The sequence below is a fragment of the Dermochelys coriacea genome, chromosome 8 (assembly GCF_009764565.3).
Source record: "Dermochelys coriacea isolate rDerCor1 chromosome 8, rDerCor1.pri.v4, whole genome shotgun sequence".
Taxonomy (NCBI): Eukaryota; Metazoa; Chordata; order Testudines; family Dermochelyidae; genus Dermochelys; species Dermochelys coriacea.
The window spans coordinates 106,426,628-106,439,864 of NC_050075.1; the positions used below are offsets into that span (position 1 = coordinate 106,426,628).

At 46.3% G+C, this 13,237-nt stretch overlaps 1 protein-coding gene across 7 annotated transcripts in view; it reads right to left on the minus strand.

The window, feature by feature from the left end:
* Positions 1-13,237, minus strand: part of RNF220 (ring finger protein 220) — a 337,705-nt gene that overhangs the window by 30,114 nt on the left and 294,354 nt on the right. For all 7 annotated transcript variants that reach the window (XM_038412892.2, XM_038412891.2, XM_038412890.2 and 4 more), the window contains 4 exons: positions 13,128-13,224; positions 9,400-9,486; positions 7,518-7,573; positions 5,217-5,295 (listed from right to left, as the gene is read on the minus strand). In XM_038412892.2, coding sequence (XP_038268820.1) covers positions 5,217-5,295; positions 7,518-7,573; positions 9,400-9,486; positions 13,128-13,224 — 319 coding nt within the window. The remainder of the gene's footprint in view (positions 1-5,216; positions 5,296-7,517; positions 7,574-9,399; positions 9,487-13,127; positions 13,225-13,237) is intronic.

The window sequence follows — 13,237 nt, forward strand, 5'->3', positions numbered from 1 at the left end:
ATCTGTCTTTTTAGGCCAGCGATAATCTTCTGACTTCACACCCACCCTGCTCCCATCTCCAGCGCCATGTCCGAGCAGGAGAGAAGCCCCCAGAAGAGAGCCATTGCTATTTCATGTGCTGCTCTCAGTGATTAGACTCTTCAGGCCACACCAAGCCAACCCAGCACCTTCGTTTGCTTCAATTCCACTAGTTTTGCCAGGGCTGCCGAGCTCCCCTGGAATCGGTGTTTTTCTAAAGCTGTTTCAGAAAGGTCGGGGGGGGGGGGGGAAGAGGAAGAGCAATGAAAAGAAAACAAACGCCATGACTTTTCTTCTCTAAACCCCTCTCCTAAACACAACAAGCAGCTCGTCCAGCGAAGCACGATGAGCATGAAGTGTTATATAAAGAAGATAATTATAAAGGGATTTAATGCTTGGTGGGCTTAAGTCGCAAGGTTTATAGCAAAGGTAGCGCACTTGCTTAAACAGCCTGGTGCTTTAGTTTGCTATTATGCGAGCAGCACTGATGGCACTAACTGGAATCCAAAACAAGATTTGTTTTATGAAAAAAAGGGCACAGCCCCTTCCCAGCATAGATGGCAGCTCGAGTCCCACCTCCTTCCAGTTCTGTTCCATCCCTGATTAATGATGTTGTCTGCCTGATTTATGACCCACCCCAACAGATTAGAGTTTCCCCCTTCAACCTCCCCTCCGCTTCCCCCCCGCAAAAGGCATAGTCACACTCCGCTGGAAATATTAGAGAATTATTAAATAAACATTCATACGTCATGTCTCTTCCCATACTGAGCTCATCGCAGTCAACACTCAGCAGCCTGCGCCTGTTTGCTTTCATGCTGACACCAAACAGCTGGAGTGATTCATGGAGAGGCTGGCTACAATGTTTCATGTCATATATCATGCTAGCAGCGCTCCCTGCCCTGACTGAGATAAACTGATCAACCACAACGGACTGGAATGAATTTATGACAACACAAAATTGAGGAAAACAAATGGGAGGTGACCCAGTGGGCCACTAACCCAGACTCTTTCGCTGGCCTGCAATCTAGTTTGGTGGCAGAAAGCAAAATTGAACATTGGCACTCTGAATTAAGATGCTGGCTTTTAACCCCTGGGAACCTTGATTTCAAAATGGCGCCAGGTTACTTGGATAACGTCTTAGGAGGGAGGGGGAAGGGAGAAAAGAGGTCACAGCTTCTGCAGCTCCCAGCTAGTCCTGACACACAACTACAAATCCCAGAAGTGTGTCTCCACTAGTGGAGGAGACCAGGCACATGTCTGAACGGTTACAGGAATTGATTACTCTCTCTAAGCCCAATGCAAAGCCGTGTCTCCAGTCCAACCAGAGGTGCGTTTCATTTGCTGAGGACTTAAGCCACCCTTCTCCCTACCCTATCCCCCCTTTACTAATCCTTTAGAACTAAACAGCCTTGCTTCAGAAAGTTAATGGAGTCAAGATTGGAAAGTCCCACTAGATCTCAATGCTCCGAGTGTATTCATCCCCAGACCAATCCTAGTTCCATCTTGTCAACCAGTGGCTACTATCTGCCGTTCAAACGCAGATGATGCAAGGAGCTAGGTCACTGGTATGGGAAACAATGGAGACCTGTCATAGTACATGGAGGTGGGGAAATCAGTGTGGATTTTCCTTGCATCTCTAGGCTTGTCAATTTGGTTGCAAGAGAGTCTTCTAAGGAAGCCTGAAGTGCAAATTCCATTAACTTTCAACCAAAGTACATCAGTGGCATGCCAAAACAAGGACAGTGTACTGTATCGTATTAGCTAATTAAAAAAATACTCTCCATGCCTAGACTTATTTTTGGAATGGGGGGGAAGGAATGTCATTCTTATCACAGTAGGATCAATAAATGGAATCACTACTAACTCTATTACCCATTGTTCGAAATGGAGAGCACAGCTGACACAGGTGATAAACCATGTGCTTCTAAACTTTTTAAAATGCTAATCAGATGCTACATGGAGCTTAACACACCAATCAATAACACCCAGATTTAAAAGCAAAAATTAAAGTTATGAACAACAGAGCAAAGTGCTTCGGCCTAGAACTTCCTGCAAGTGCCACCCCAAACAAGAAAAATTAAACCAATTTAGCTCCAGATTAAGAAACAGGAACTGAAGATGAATCAGTTTAGCCTGTTGGGCTGGGTCACCATATATCATGGCTCCTCAGCGGAGTGGGAAGCAGTCAGACAGTATGAAACACCTCCTCCCCCACTTTCTGTAGGATTCTAGGTCTGACCGCTGTTATCAATTAATTTAACTCAAACCCCCGCTACGCAGACAAACATGCAGAGCATCCAGGCTCCTTAAACAGCAGGACAGAAACTATATCACACACACATCTCACAGGGGAAGAAAGGGAAAGGTGGGAATCCACTTCCAACACCATCTTACTGTCTGATCCTGACAGAAATAAAGGCCTTTAAATAAAAGCATCTCAGCTCTCCTTGTTCCTTTAAATGAGGAATTTCTTGAGAAGAGTTAATAAGCCAGTAAACTTTACCCCTGTAATTTCTAAGGAGTTTTGCCTGCCTTCCAGCAGCTCCAGCAGGACTGGGAGTTGAACTGGGGCAGGGTTATGATGGGACAGGATGGATGCACGCATTTCATAGGGCCTAATCACATCAGCCACACTATCAGAGGCTCGTTCACCTGTGCATCTACCAATGTGATATATGCCATCATGTGCCAGCAATGCCCCTCTGCCATGTACATTGGCCAAACTGGACAGTCTCTACGTAAAAGAATGAATGGACACAAATCAGACGTCAAGAATTGTAACGTTCAAAAACCAGTTGGAGAACACTTCAATCTCTCTGGTCACTCGATCACAGACCTAAGAGTGGCTATACTTCAACAAAAAAGCTTCAAAAACAGACTCCAACGAGAGACTGCTGAATTGGAATTAATTTGCAAACTGGATACAATTAACTTAGGCTTGAATAGAGACTGGGAATGGATGAGTCATTACACAAAGTAAAACTATTTCCCCATGGTATTTCTCCCTCCCACCTCACCCCCCACTGTTCCTCTGATATTCTTGTTAACTGCTGGAATTAGCCTATCTTGCTTGTCACCATGAAAGGTTTTCCTCCTTTCCCCCCCTGCTGCTGGTGATGGCTTATCTTAAGTGATCACTCTCCTTACAGTGTGTATGATAAACCCATTGTTTCATGTTCTGTGTGTGTGTGTGTGTGTGTGTGTGTGTGTGTGTGTGTGTGTGTGTGTGTGTGTGTGTGTGTGTGTGTGTGTGTGTGTGTGTGTGTGTGTGTAAATCTCTCCTCTGTTTTTTCCACCAAATGCATCCGATGAAGTGAGCTATAGCTCACGAAAGCTTATGCTCTAATAAATTTGTTAGTCTCTAAGGTGCCACAAGTACTCCTTTTCTTTTTGCGAATACAGACTAACACGGCTGCTACTCTGAAACATTTCACAATGTAGTTATTCTACGTGTTGTCTGGAAAGTGCTTGGGGATCCTTCAAAAGACTCTAGACCAAGCTTTAATAACCTGATCAAGGAGGTAAGGTCAATTTATCACTTGAGCTCAAGTGTTCTGGAAACAGACAAATCCTTTTAGCTTTTCAACAGGAGTGGATTTGGGAGGGTAGAGTCGCTGACTCTAAGGAGAGCTTAGGAGGCCCTACTGAAGGATGAGCAACAAACCAAAGGAGGGTGAGACAGAGGCCAATGGATTATTGCTAAGGGATTCAACACCTCTGACACAAAACACAAGAGTAGCTACTTTGAAAGCTAGGTCTCCTGTTGCAGTGTTGTCAAATCCTAAAATTCTATGGTCTTGGTTTCAACCCACTGATTGAGAAGCATGAAAACATCAGATCTACGTAGACTATGAGCAGTGTGGATCGCCCATGTCTAGGACACATGGGTAGAGGGGTTTTAAAACAGAAAAATAAGGTCCCAAGACCAGAGGTCGGGGCAGCAGAGAATTACCTCAGCTAACACCTAACCATGCACTAGTGCTTCTTAAAGCTTTAGCTGTTAGATGTCTCCAGTCTGTAGGGGACACAGAACCTGAAGTCAGGCCTGGGCAGGTCGATGAGGAGAAGGAATTGGATTTCAAACTAATCTGAGAAAAAGTTATTTGGAATCTGCAAGCACAGAGATTTTCCCCACTGCTTTGGTCTCATTCAGAGCCGTTTTATTCCTTGCCTGATCAGTGCTGATTTTAGGCAATAATTGACTTTCTCTTTAAAAAGGGAATTAAAATGATCCACAGCAGCAATGGAGGATCTTGAGAGTACTAGGCTGGGATTTCCAGAGGCCCTCACAGGGCCAGGTGCCAAACAGCCAGAGTTTCCCCACAAGCATTTAGGAAGAGGGTGGGAAGGGGCAAGCCACTCTGAGGTGGGGGGAGAAGGCATCCCCAAAAGAGAGAAATCTGAAACAAACAGTGCCAAGGGCATGTCATGGCTCCGTCCTAGGCGATGAGTATGTGCATGTTGTGGCTGGAAGTAGCTGGAGAAGTAGATGATCATCACACAGCTTAAATGCTGGGTCGCAGGCTCCTGAATCAGGGGCAGAAGGCTGCAGATGAAACATGCTTAGATCCTGGGAAATGGAGGCTCAGGGTGTCTCATATTAGTGACCCTCTCTGGCTCACACAAGGACCAATGCTGACTGGCTCCATGGTGAAGAGTATTCAGCCTTTGTCCTCAAAGGGCAGCCTTTGTGCTGGTGCAAGTCCTTCCCATGGATAGAAGGATGGAATAAGTAGGTACCAAAACAGGGTCTGAGCGGGCAAGGAAAGAGAGCATAGGGGCTTCCTTTAGGAGAGGGATTCTGAAGAACACAGGGAGCTTACCAATAAAGCACACAGCCATCCCCGCTCCACACCAGATGCCTGCTGGAGATCACTGCACTGAGCGCCAAGACACAGAGGTGGGGTGTTTCCTTTGTGGACGAGGAATTGCTACGGAGCATGAAAAACAGAAGGCCTCTCCCCATGATGGTGGAACCCCCAGTTATCAGCCACTTCGGACAGCGGGAGCTAAGAGCGGAGATAATGCAATGCTGATGTTTGGGATGGACGTAGCTTATTTCAGGGATAACTGCTTCAGTGGTCAAGGGTGCCAAAATATGCCAGTGCGTGCCTCTTTGAGTTACCTTGACTCTCAGAGAGCTGGGGGCAGTTACTTCACTTCCACAGAATGGGCAGGACTGTGTGCTTTATACTCACTTTTCGATGTCGCTGTTCTTACAGGTCTTTTGCAGAGCCTCCTGTTTACTGCTCTCCCCGTTACTCGTCGAGGGCATTTCTGTGGAGGGAAGGTACAGGGCATTTAATAAAAGGAAAGAGTCTAAACATGTAACAGGTGCAGGAGCAAAGGACCCAGGAGTCACTTTCCCAGAATTGAGACTGCCTGTTCCTGGCTGTCTGAAAGGCCTAAGATCCAAGAGGGAAAATGAAAATTCCACCCTTGCCTCGCTTCCAACAGACGGCCCCGTGGCATTTGCTGGTTGTACCAGCTAAGATTTATTTCAGAAAAGATTTGCTACAGCAGCCATGCAGACTGAGTTTCCAGCAAGGCAGGACTGGATGAAATTTGCCCCACAAGAGGAAAAAAAAAAATAAAAAGCCAAGATTTTCCAGTGACTGAGGGATTTTGGGCACCCAGCCAGAGATGCCTTAAAGAGTCCTGACTGAAATTGCCAAGCACCTGCCCTCTGCATATCTGGCTCCTACAAGGTATCTTAAAGTGGGACACTCAAAGTCACGAGCCACTTCTGAAAATCCTGGTCAGAGTCTATGCAGAGCAGCTTGTGATGTGTTTGGGTGACAAGCACTATAGAAATGAAAGCTAATACCAAGCACTAGAGCTGTTGCTTCTTCACCAACCCTCCGATACAGCTACTGAAGGAGAGCTGATTTATTTAATTCACCGTCTGCGGTAAGTACTCCAATTTCCCTTATCCAAGGCAGTTTATTCTCTCTTCTCTTAGGAAGCTATGTGGGTGCTGTGTCACATACAGGAAAGTGATTAAGCACGGAGAATATTTAATACACTTATTTATCGTGCCCTTGGTGAGACCGTATTTCCTCATCCCCAAGCCCCACACTGGTTTGGTAGCGTGCAGTTGCCCAAGCCCCTGGTTGCAGACTCTTATGAACAGAGGCCTTGTCTCCTAACACCGCTCTTCCTCAGTTCCCTCTTCTGGAAAGCAGGGACGACAGCACTTACCCAATGTTTTGATGTGCTTGGGGCTCTACAGCGGGAACCTGTCAAGCTTTATTACCAGGGGGCTGCTCACACTTCCCACTAGTTTGTTACTGTAGGGCTTGGTATGTGCCAGGGGGCCACTGGCATTTAAAAATAAAACCACCCCCCGATGGGTTTAAAAAACCCCCAAAGATACCCAAATGAGTATCAATGTAAATCACAGCTCAAACCATTTTCTTTGTTGCAGATCATTATTGTGGGCAGCCTCCACCATGTATCCTCAGCTGGGACAGAAGCCAAGACCTTCCATGCTAAAAGCACAGGCTTCTGCCACTTGGACTAACGGAAGAATTCCCTGGTAACAGCAATAGGAGGCACTATTCTCTTATGCTGACACCAGAGATGACATTATTAACCTCATTTGTTCTTTTAAAAATGGGAAGGCAGCAAAAAAGGGCAGCATTAACATGTGTCTGGGTCAAGCCACCAGCAACCGAACAGCGGCATTGGGGAGTGCAGCTCTGACAGCTGCTTAAGTGAATGGAGGAGATGACACAAGGCAGTGTGTTTTCTGCTGGGGAGGGAGAACTTCCATTACCATGTCCATTATTGCACAGACACTTCCTGACCAGCTGGGCAGGCTCCTCAGATACCATGCTACTAGACACTCCTACCACAGAGGGCAGTGCCCCCAGGACACCACCCTCACTATTTGACTGCTGGCCTGAAAACTCCCTGTTCTCTACAGATATGATTCCAGTCTGACCCTCAGTGCCAAGAGGCAAGATATGGCTCCCACCACCAGAGACCCACTAGTTACCAATTGGCATCCTGTGTCACCAGGCCAAGCAGTCACCAGCTGGTTTGTTCCTTTAATTCAGACACGATTTTATGACATTCAGCTCAACAGGAAGTTGGTGTGGCCTAATGGTCAGAACCCAGGAGTGGGAGCCCAAGATGCCAGAGTTCTAGCCCTGTCTCTGACTGACTCTCTCCAAGGCTTTAGGCACATCTCCATCTTGGGGTCTGCCCCTCAAAGGTCCACGATGAGGAATATGTGTGGGGACCTCTGATATCCTCAGAAGAAAGGTGTTCTGCAAGTACCGAATATGCTTAATGATACTGTTTGGGATCAAAGAACTATGTATACACAAGATCACTGCATGCTTCTATTGACATGCAGTTACAATGACCACTACAGAGGCAAGTGGCTGCAACTCGAAAAAAGTGCAAGATAAAACCCCCCTCCCCCATCCAAACCTGCAGGAGAAGATCTTCATGTTCTGGATGGAACAGTAATTTATGGATCTAACACTCACCATCGCTGGCCCATTTGGAAAACTCTGGCGTTATTCGGGTACTGGGCGTGCCACCACTAAAAACAGAAAAGAGACAATGCTGAAAGCAGGTCACAGAGGCTCCTACAATACACACAGGCCTCACTGGTTTTTGTAGGTTTCAACAGCTTAAATACAAATATTCCCTCCCACTTAAATCTGGGCATCAAAGCGAGGGACTAGCCTTCTCTAGAACTGGGCTTTGTGCTGGCAACTCCCGCTGGTCTAGTCCTAGCCCCTGCCCACATAGTCTATGTTGAACCACTCAGTGATTGTGATGTTGACTGAAGGCTTTGGATCCAAATTCCTTCCCTTGTAACCTAAAGCTGAGTTTTGCACCCCAGATTGCAGAGGCAAAAGGCTTAATGGCTAAAGGCTTCTCTCTATGTTACAACAGACTCTCCCTCTAAGAATAACTGCACCTTCTCACAGGCATGGCCTTATAATGCTTCAAATTTGGGACAACCATTGCACTAAAGCATGTAGAACTGGCAATCGTGACCAGTTGCTTGTGAGCCAACAGAATAAAGGAGGCAACAGCACAAGAGAATCTTTAAAGGAGCCCGGGTAATTATGAGCACTGTGTGACATTTTCAGCTCTGTGAGCTAAGAGGGTTACATTAAAAGAGTAATCTAGCCTCCCGCTTCAAGGCATGAGCTGATAATTACACCCTGCATTTCTCCAGAGCCTTTGGCCAGATTTTCAAAGCACTTTGCAAATATTAACTATAATCACCCCCATTTTACAGATGGGGCAAATGAGTCAGAGAGGGATTCAAGGACCACAAGGCAATACAGTGTCTGAGTGCCAGAGCCACATATGGGAATGTGACCTCGGAGGTTCCAGGCTCCTGCTATAATCCCTAAACCACACCTCCCCACTACGGTGTGCGGGCACTGGTGAGGGATTCCCCCCCCATCACAATGTGTTCATCTGGCGAGGGGGAATGGTTCTACCTCACTCTGAAGCACAGCGATTGGCCACTGCTGAAGGCCCAACGGTCTGATCCAGCGTGGCGAACCCCATGTTTCTACAGAGTGGAACCTAATTTCAAGCCACTGTTTGTGACAGGCTAAGCAGTAAGAAAGCTTCATTTCACTGCTTTATCAATCACTTCAACCTTGACCTCATTGAGGATCACTCAGTCTAAGAGACAGAGGGGAAATTTAAGCCCTATCTCCATGCAGGGCAGAGGGCTAGAAAAACAACCCTAGGTCCCTGTTAACAGTCATTTTGTTATTTGCCTGAAGCACTTCCCCAAGCGCCTGGCTCACATTGCGCTCTGGCTGCCTGCATTTCCCAGCCTGGAGCAAGTGAGGCAGTGCTCTCGGTTCCAAGTGCAAAGGCCTGCCACACGAGGGAGCGGCGCAGACCTGCCACAACTCCGTGCCGCATGCAGAGGGGTCCACTGGCCTGTTCTACACCACCCCAGGCAATCACATACACAGTGCTAGCTGACACGTACTGCACAGAGCGCTATGGCATGCAAGCGGCAGCTGCGTTGGCACAGATCTACCCAACTCTAGTCCGCTCCGGGGAGTGGCAGAGCTCAGGGCCTCCGACTGTAAAACGTCTGCCCAGAAAGGGATTGCAGCACCACAGTGTCTTCTCCACCAGAAGTTAGCAGCTGGCCAATATTGCTCTCAGAGTAGGCAGCACTGCTGGGGAGAGGGTGTGGCCAGAGTAGCTGGGGAATGTGTTTAGCAGGGACTTCTACGAATCCCTAACCATATCCTTATTTGCCCCTTCCAACAGCATGGGTGGGGAATTCAGCTCAAGCCACATGACTGTTTCCTTGGGTGGCTTTGCCTCTCCCTTGCCATGTCACACACACACTTAGCTGAACAAAGCCCATGTGCTTACTTTAAGACGGCACCGCGGAGTGCCTCCCGCTCTTTGGCTTCGCCTGGCTCTTCCCCGGTGCAAGGGATGATATCTGCCTCTGTGTACCTGAGCACAGAGGGTTAAGGAGCAATACAGCCTTGTAAAGGGCGAGGAATGGGTGCTCTGCATTACGTCTGTTTCTTGGCACTGGGGCACTCAGCCAGCAAACTTTGGCTATAAAGGATACAGAGCGAGTTCATTCAGACAATCTACCTCAACAGCTAGCTTCCCGAAGCTTTGATTTCAAAGGCAACATGGTAACAAACTTAGACAGGAAGGTAACGCCCTGTGCCATGTGGAGAGATTCCTCTGATAGTAACATGTGGGAAGAGCTGTTGTTATGAGAGAGAGAGAAATTCTCTCTCTTTTTTTTTTTTTTTTTTTAAAAGAATACCAACCTTGGCTTACAGACACTTTAGGGCTGGCTCCTCTGCAGGCATCAGTCAGCACAGTGCCACTGCCTCTATTAGAGAGATGCTGACTCACAGCAGCTGGTGCAGGTTTAATTAAATTCCAGAATAAAGACAGTAAGTCTCACCACCCCCAAATGTCAGAGTGTAAACACTGCCTTCAGGGGATTCAGATCGCGTGGCTGCTCCCGCTCCTGCTAGATGCCTGCATTGAACAGCTACTAGAGATGCAAGGTACAGTCCAGTTGCTCTGGCCCCAATTTCTGGATGGAGGAGCTCCAGTCCTAACCAAATAGTTGGAGCAGAGCAAGTGTGCTGGAAGAGGGGTGGGCAGACCATGGCTCCATTACCTTCTAGTGGCCTTAAGGGTGAGCAATGGGAGGGTGGGGGTGGAGAGAAGTGAGCAGGTGGTAGGATCTTGGGGGAGAAAGATGGCCTGGCAGGGATGGGGCTTGGCGGAAGGGGAAGGGCCACGGTTCAGGTCCTCGTGGCCCCCTGCTTTTAGGAAGCTTCTGACACTCCTGGAGCAGAGTGCATTTTGGGAAAATCTGAGAGTATGAAAAAAGGAGATGGAGAATGATTTGCTTTCGGTGACGTAGAAAAAGGTGGTGTGGAAGGAGGAGGCACATGCGGGGATGGGGTATAGGTAACTAATGAGGACAAGGAAGTGTGTCAGAGACATTAGGGAAATAACCCAAAGGATCAAGTGTATGATATTTTTCCTATGTGCTTCACCAGCTGGGTCTGGGGTGAGAAACGATGACCAAGGGAGACTCTTTAATGGGAGTGAAAGGGAACTGCAAAGCAGATATGAAGCAGAAAGCATACAGGGGGTGGAAGATGGGAGAGATCAGCAAGGAAAGCTACCTTATTGAGGTCAGAACATGTAGGGATAAAGTGAGACTGGCTAAAAGTCGAGTAGAGTTGGACCTTGCAAAGGGAATTAAAACCAATAGTAAAAGGTTCTATAGCCATATAAATAAGAAGAAAACTAAGAAAGAAGAAGTGGGGCTGCTAAACACTGAGGATGGAGTGGAGGTTAAGGATAATCTAGGCATGGCCCAATATCTAAACAAATACTTTGCCTCAGTCTTTAATAAGGCTAAAGAGGATCTTGGGGATAATGGTAGCATGATAAATGGGAATGAGGATATAGAGGTAGATATTACCATATCTGAGGTAGAAGCGAAACTCAAACAGCTTAATGGGACTAAATCGGGGGGCCCAGATAACCTTCATCCAAGAATATTAAAGGAATTGGCACCTGAAATTGCAAGCCCATTAGCAAGAATTTTTAATGAATCTGTAAACTCAGGAGTTGTACCGAATGATTGGAGAATTGCTAATATAGTTCCTATTTTTAAGAAAGGAAAAAAAGGTGATCCAGGTAACTACAGGCCAGTTAGTTTGACATCTGTAGTATGCAAGGTCCTGGAAAAAAATTTTAAGGAGAAATTAGTTAAGGACATTGAAGTCAGCGGTAAATGGGACAAAATACAACATGGTTTTACAAAAGGTAGATCGTGCCAAACCAACCTAATCTTTTTTTGAAAAAGTAACAGATTTTTTAGATAAAAGAAACAGTGGATCTAATTTACCTGGATTTCAGTAAGGCATTTGATACCATGCCACATGGGGAATTATTAGTTAAATTGGAGAAGATGGGGATCAATATGAACATCAAAAGGTGGATAAGGAATTGGTTAAAGGGGAGACTGCAACGGGTCCTACTGAAAGGCAAACTGTCAGGCTGGAGGGAGGTTACCAGTGCAGTTCCTCAGGGATCGGTTTTGGGACCAATCTTATTTAATCTTTTTATTACTGACCTTGGCACAAAAAGTGGGAGTGTGCTAATAAAGTCTGCAGATGATACAAAGCTGGGAGGTATTGCCAATTCAGAGAAGGATCGGGATATTATACAGGAGGATCTGGATGACCTTGTAAACTGGAGTAATAGTAATAGGATGAAATTTAATATTGAGAAGTGTAAGGTTATGCATTTAGGGATTAATAACAAGAATTTTAGTTATTAAGTTGGGGACGCATCAATTAGAAGTAACAGAAGAGGAGAAGGACCTTGGAGTATTGGTTGATCATAGGATGACTATGAGCTGCCAATGTGATATGGCTGTGAAAAAAGCTAATGCGGTTTTGGGATGCATCAGGAGAGGCATTTCCAGTAGAGATAAGGAGGTTTTAGTACCATTATACAAGGCACTGGTGAGACCTCACCTAGAATACTGTGTGCAGTTCTGGTCTCCCATGTTTAAAAAGGATGAATTCAAACTGGAGCAGGTACAGAGAAGGGCTACTAGGATGATCCGAGGAATGGAAAACTTGTCTTATGAAGGAGACTTAAGGAGCTTGGCTTGTTTAGCCTAACTAAAAGAAGGTTGAGGGGAGATATGATTGCTCTCTATAAATATATCAGAGGGATAAATACAGGAGAGGGAGAGGCATTATTTAAGCTCAGCACCAATGTGGACACAAGAACAAAATGGGTATAAACTGGCCACCAGGAAGTTTAGACTTGAAATTAGACAAAGGTTTCTAACCATCAGAGGAGTGAAGTTTTGGAATAGCCTTCCAAGGGAAGCAGTGGGGGCAAAAGATCTATCTGGTTTTAAGACTCTACTTGATAAGTTTATGGAGGAGATGGTATGATGGGATAATATGATTTTGGTAAGTAATTGATCTTTAAATATTCAGGGTAAATAGGACTAATCCCCTGAGATGGGATATTAGATGGATGGGATCTGAGTTACCCAAGAAAGAATTTTCTGTAGTATCTGGCTGGTGAATCTTGCCCATATGCTCAGGGTTTAGCTGATTGCCATATTTGGGGTCGGGAAGGAATTTTCCTCCAGGGCAGATTGGAAGAGGCCCTGGAGGTTTTTTGCCTTCCTCTGTAGCATGGGGCATGGGTCACTTGAGGGAGGATTCTCTGCTCCTTGAAGTCTTTAAACCATGATTTGAGGACTTCAATAGCTCAGACATAGGTGAGGTTTTTCGTAGGAGTGGGTGGGTGAGATTATGTGGCCTGTGTTGTGCAGGAGGTCGGACTAGATGATCAGAATGGTCCCTTCTGACCTTAGTATCTATGAATCTATATGAGTACTGGGAACTGCTCCTGGACCAAGGAACATCTGAGCTGCGGTGTGGGGAGCTGCTGGCATTTCTCACAGCGGCTGAGCTTGGCTCACTTAGCATTACACGGAGCAATGCTGTATCGTAATGTCAGAAGCATCAGACACATGGCTATGGTTCCACTGAGTAAGAACTTCTCAAAAACGATACTGTGGTTTCCCATATTCCAGCGTGTCATCTCCATCTACGTCGAGATCAGCGTCGCTATCCGGATTCTCCTTGCCACTGCACATAATGAATCCGGAACCTGGAGGGAATAA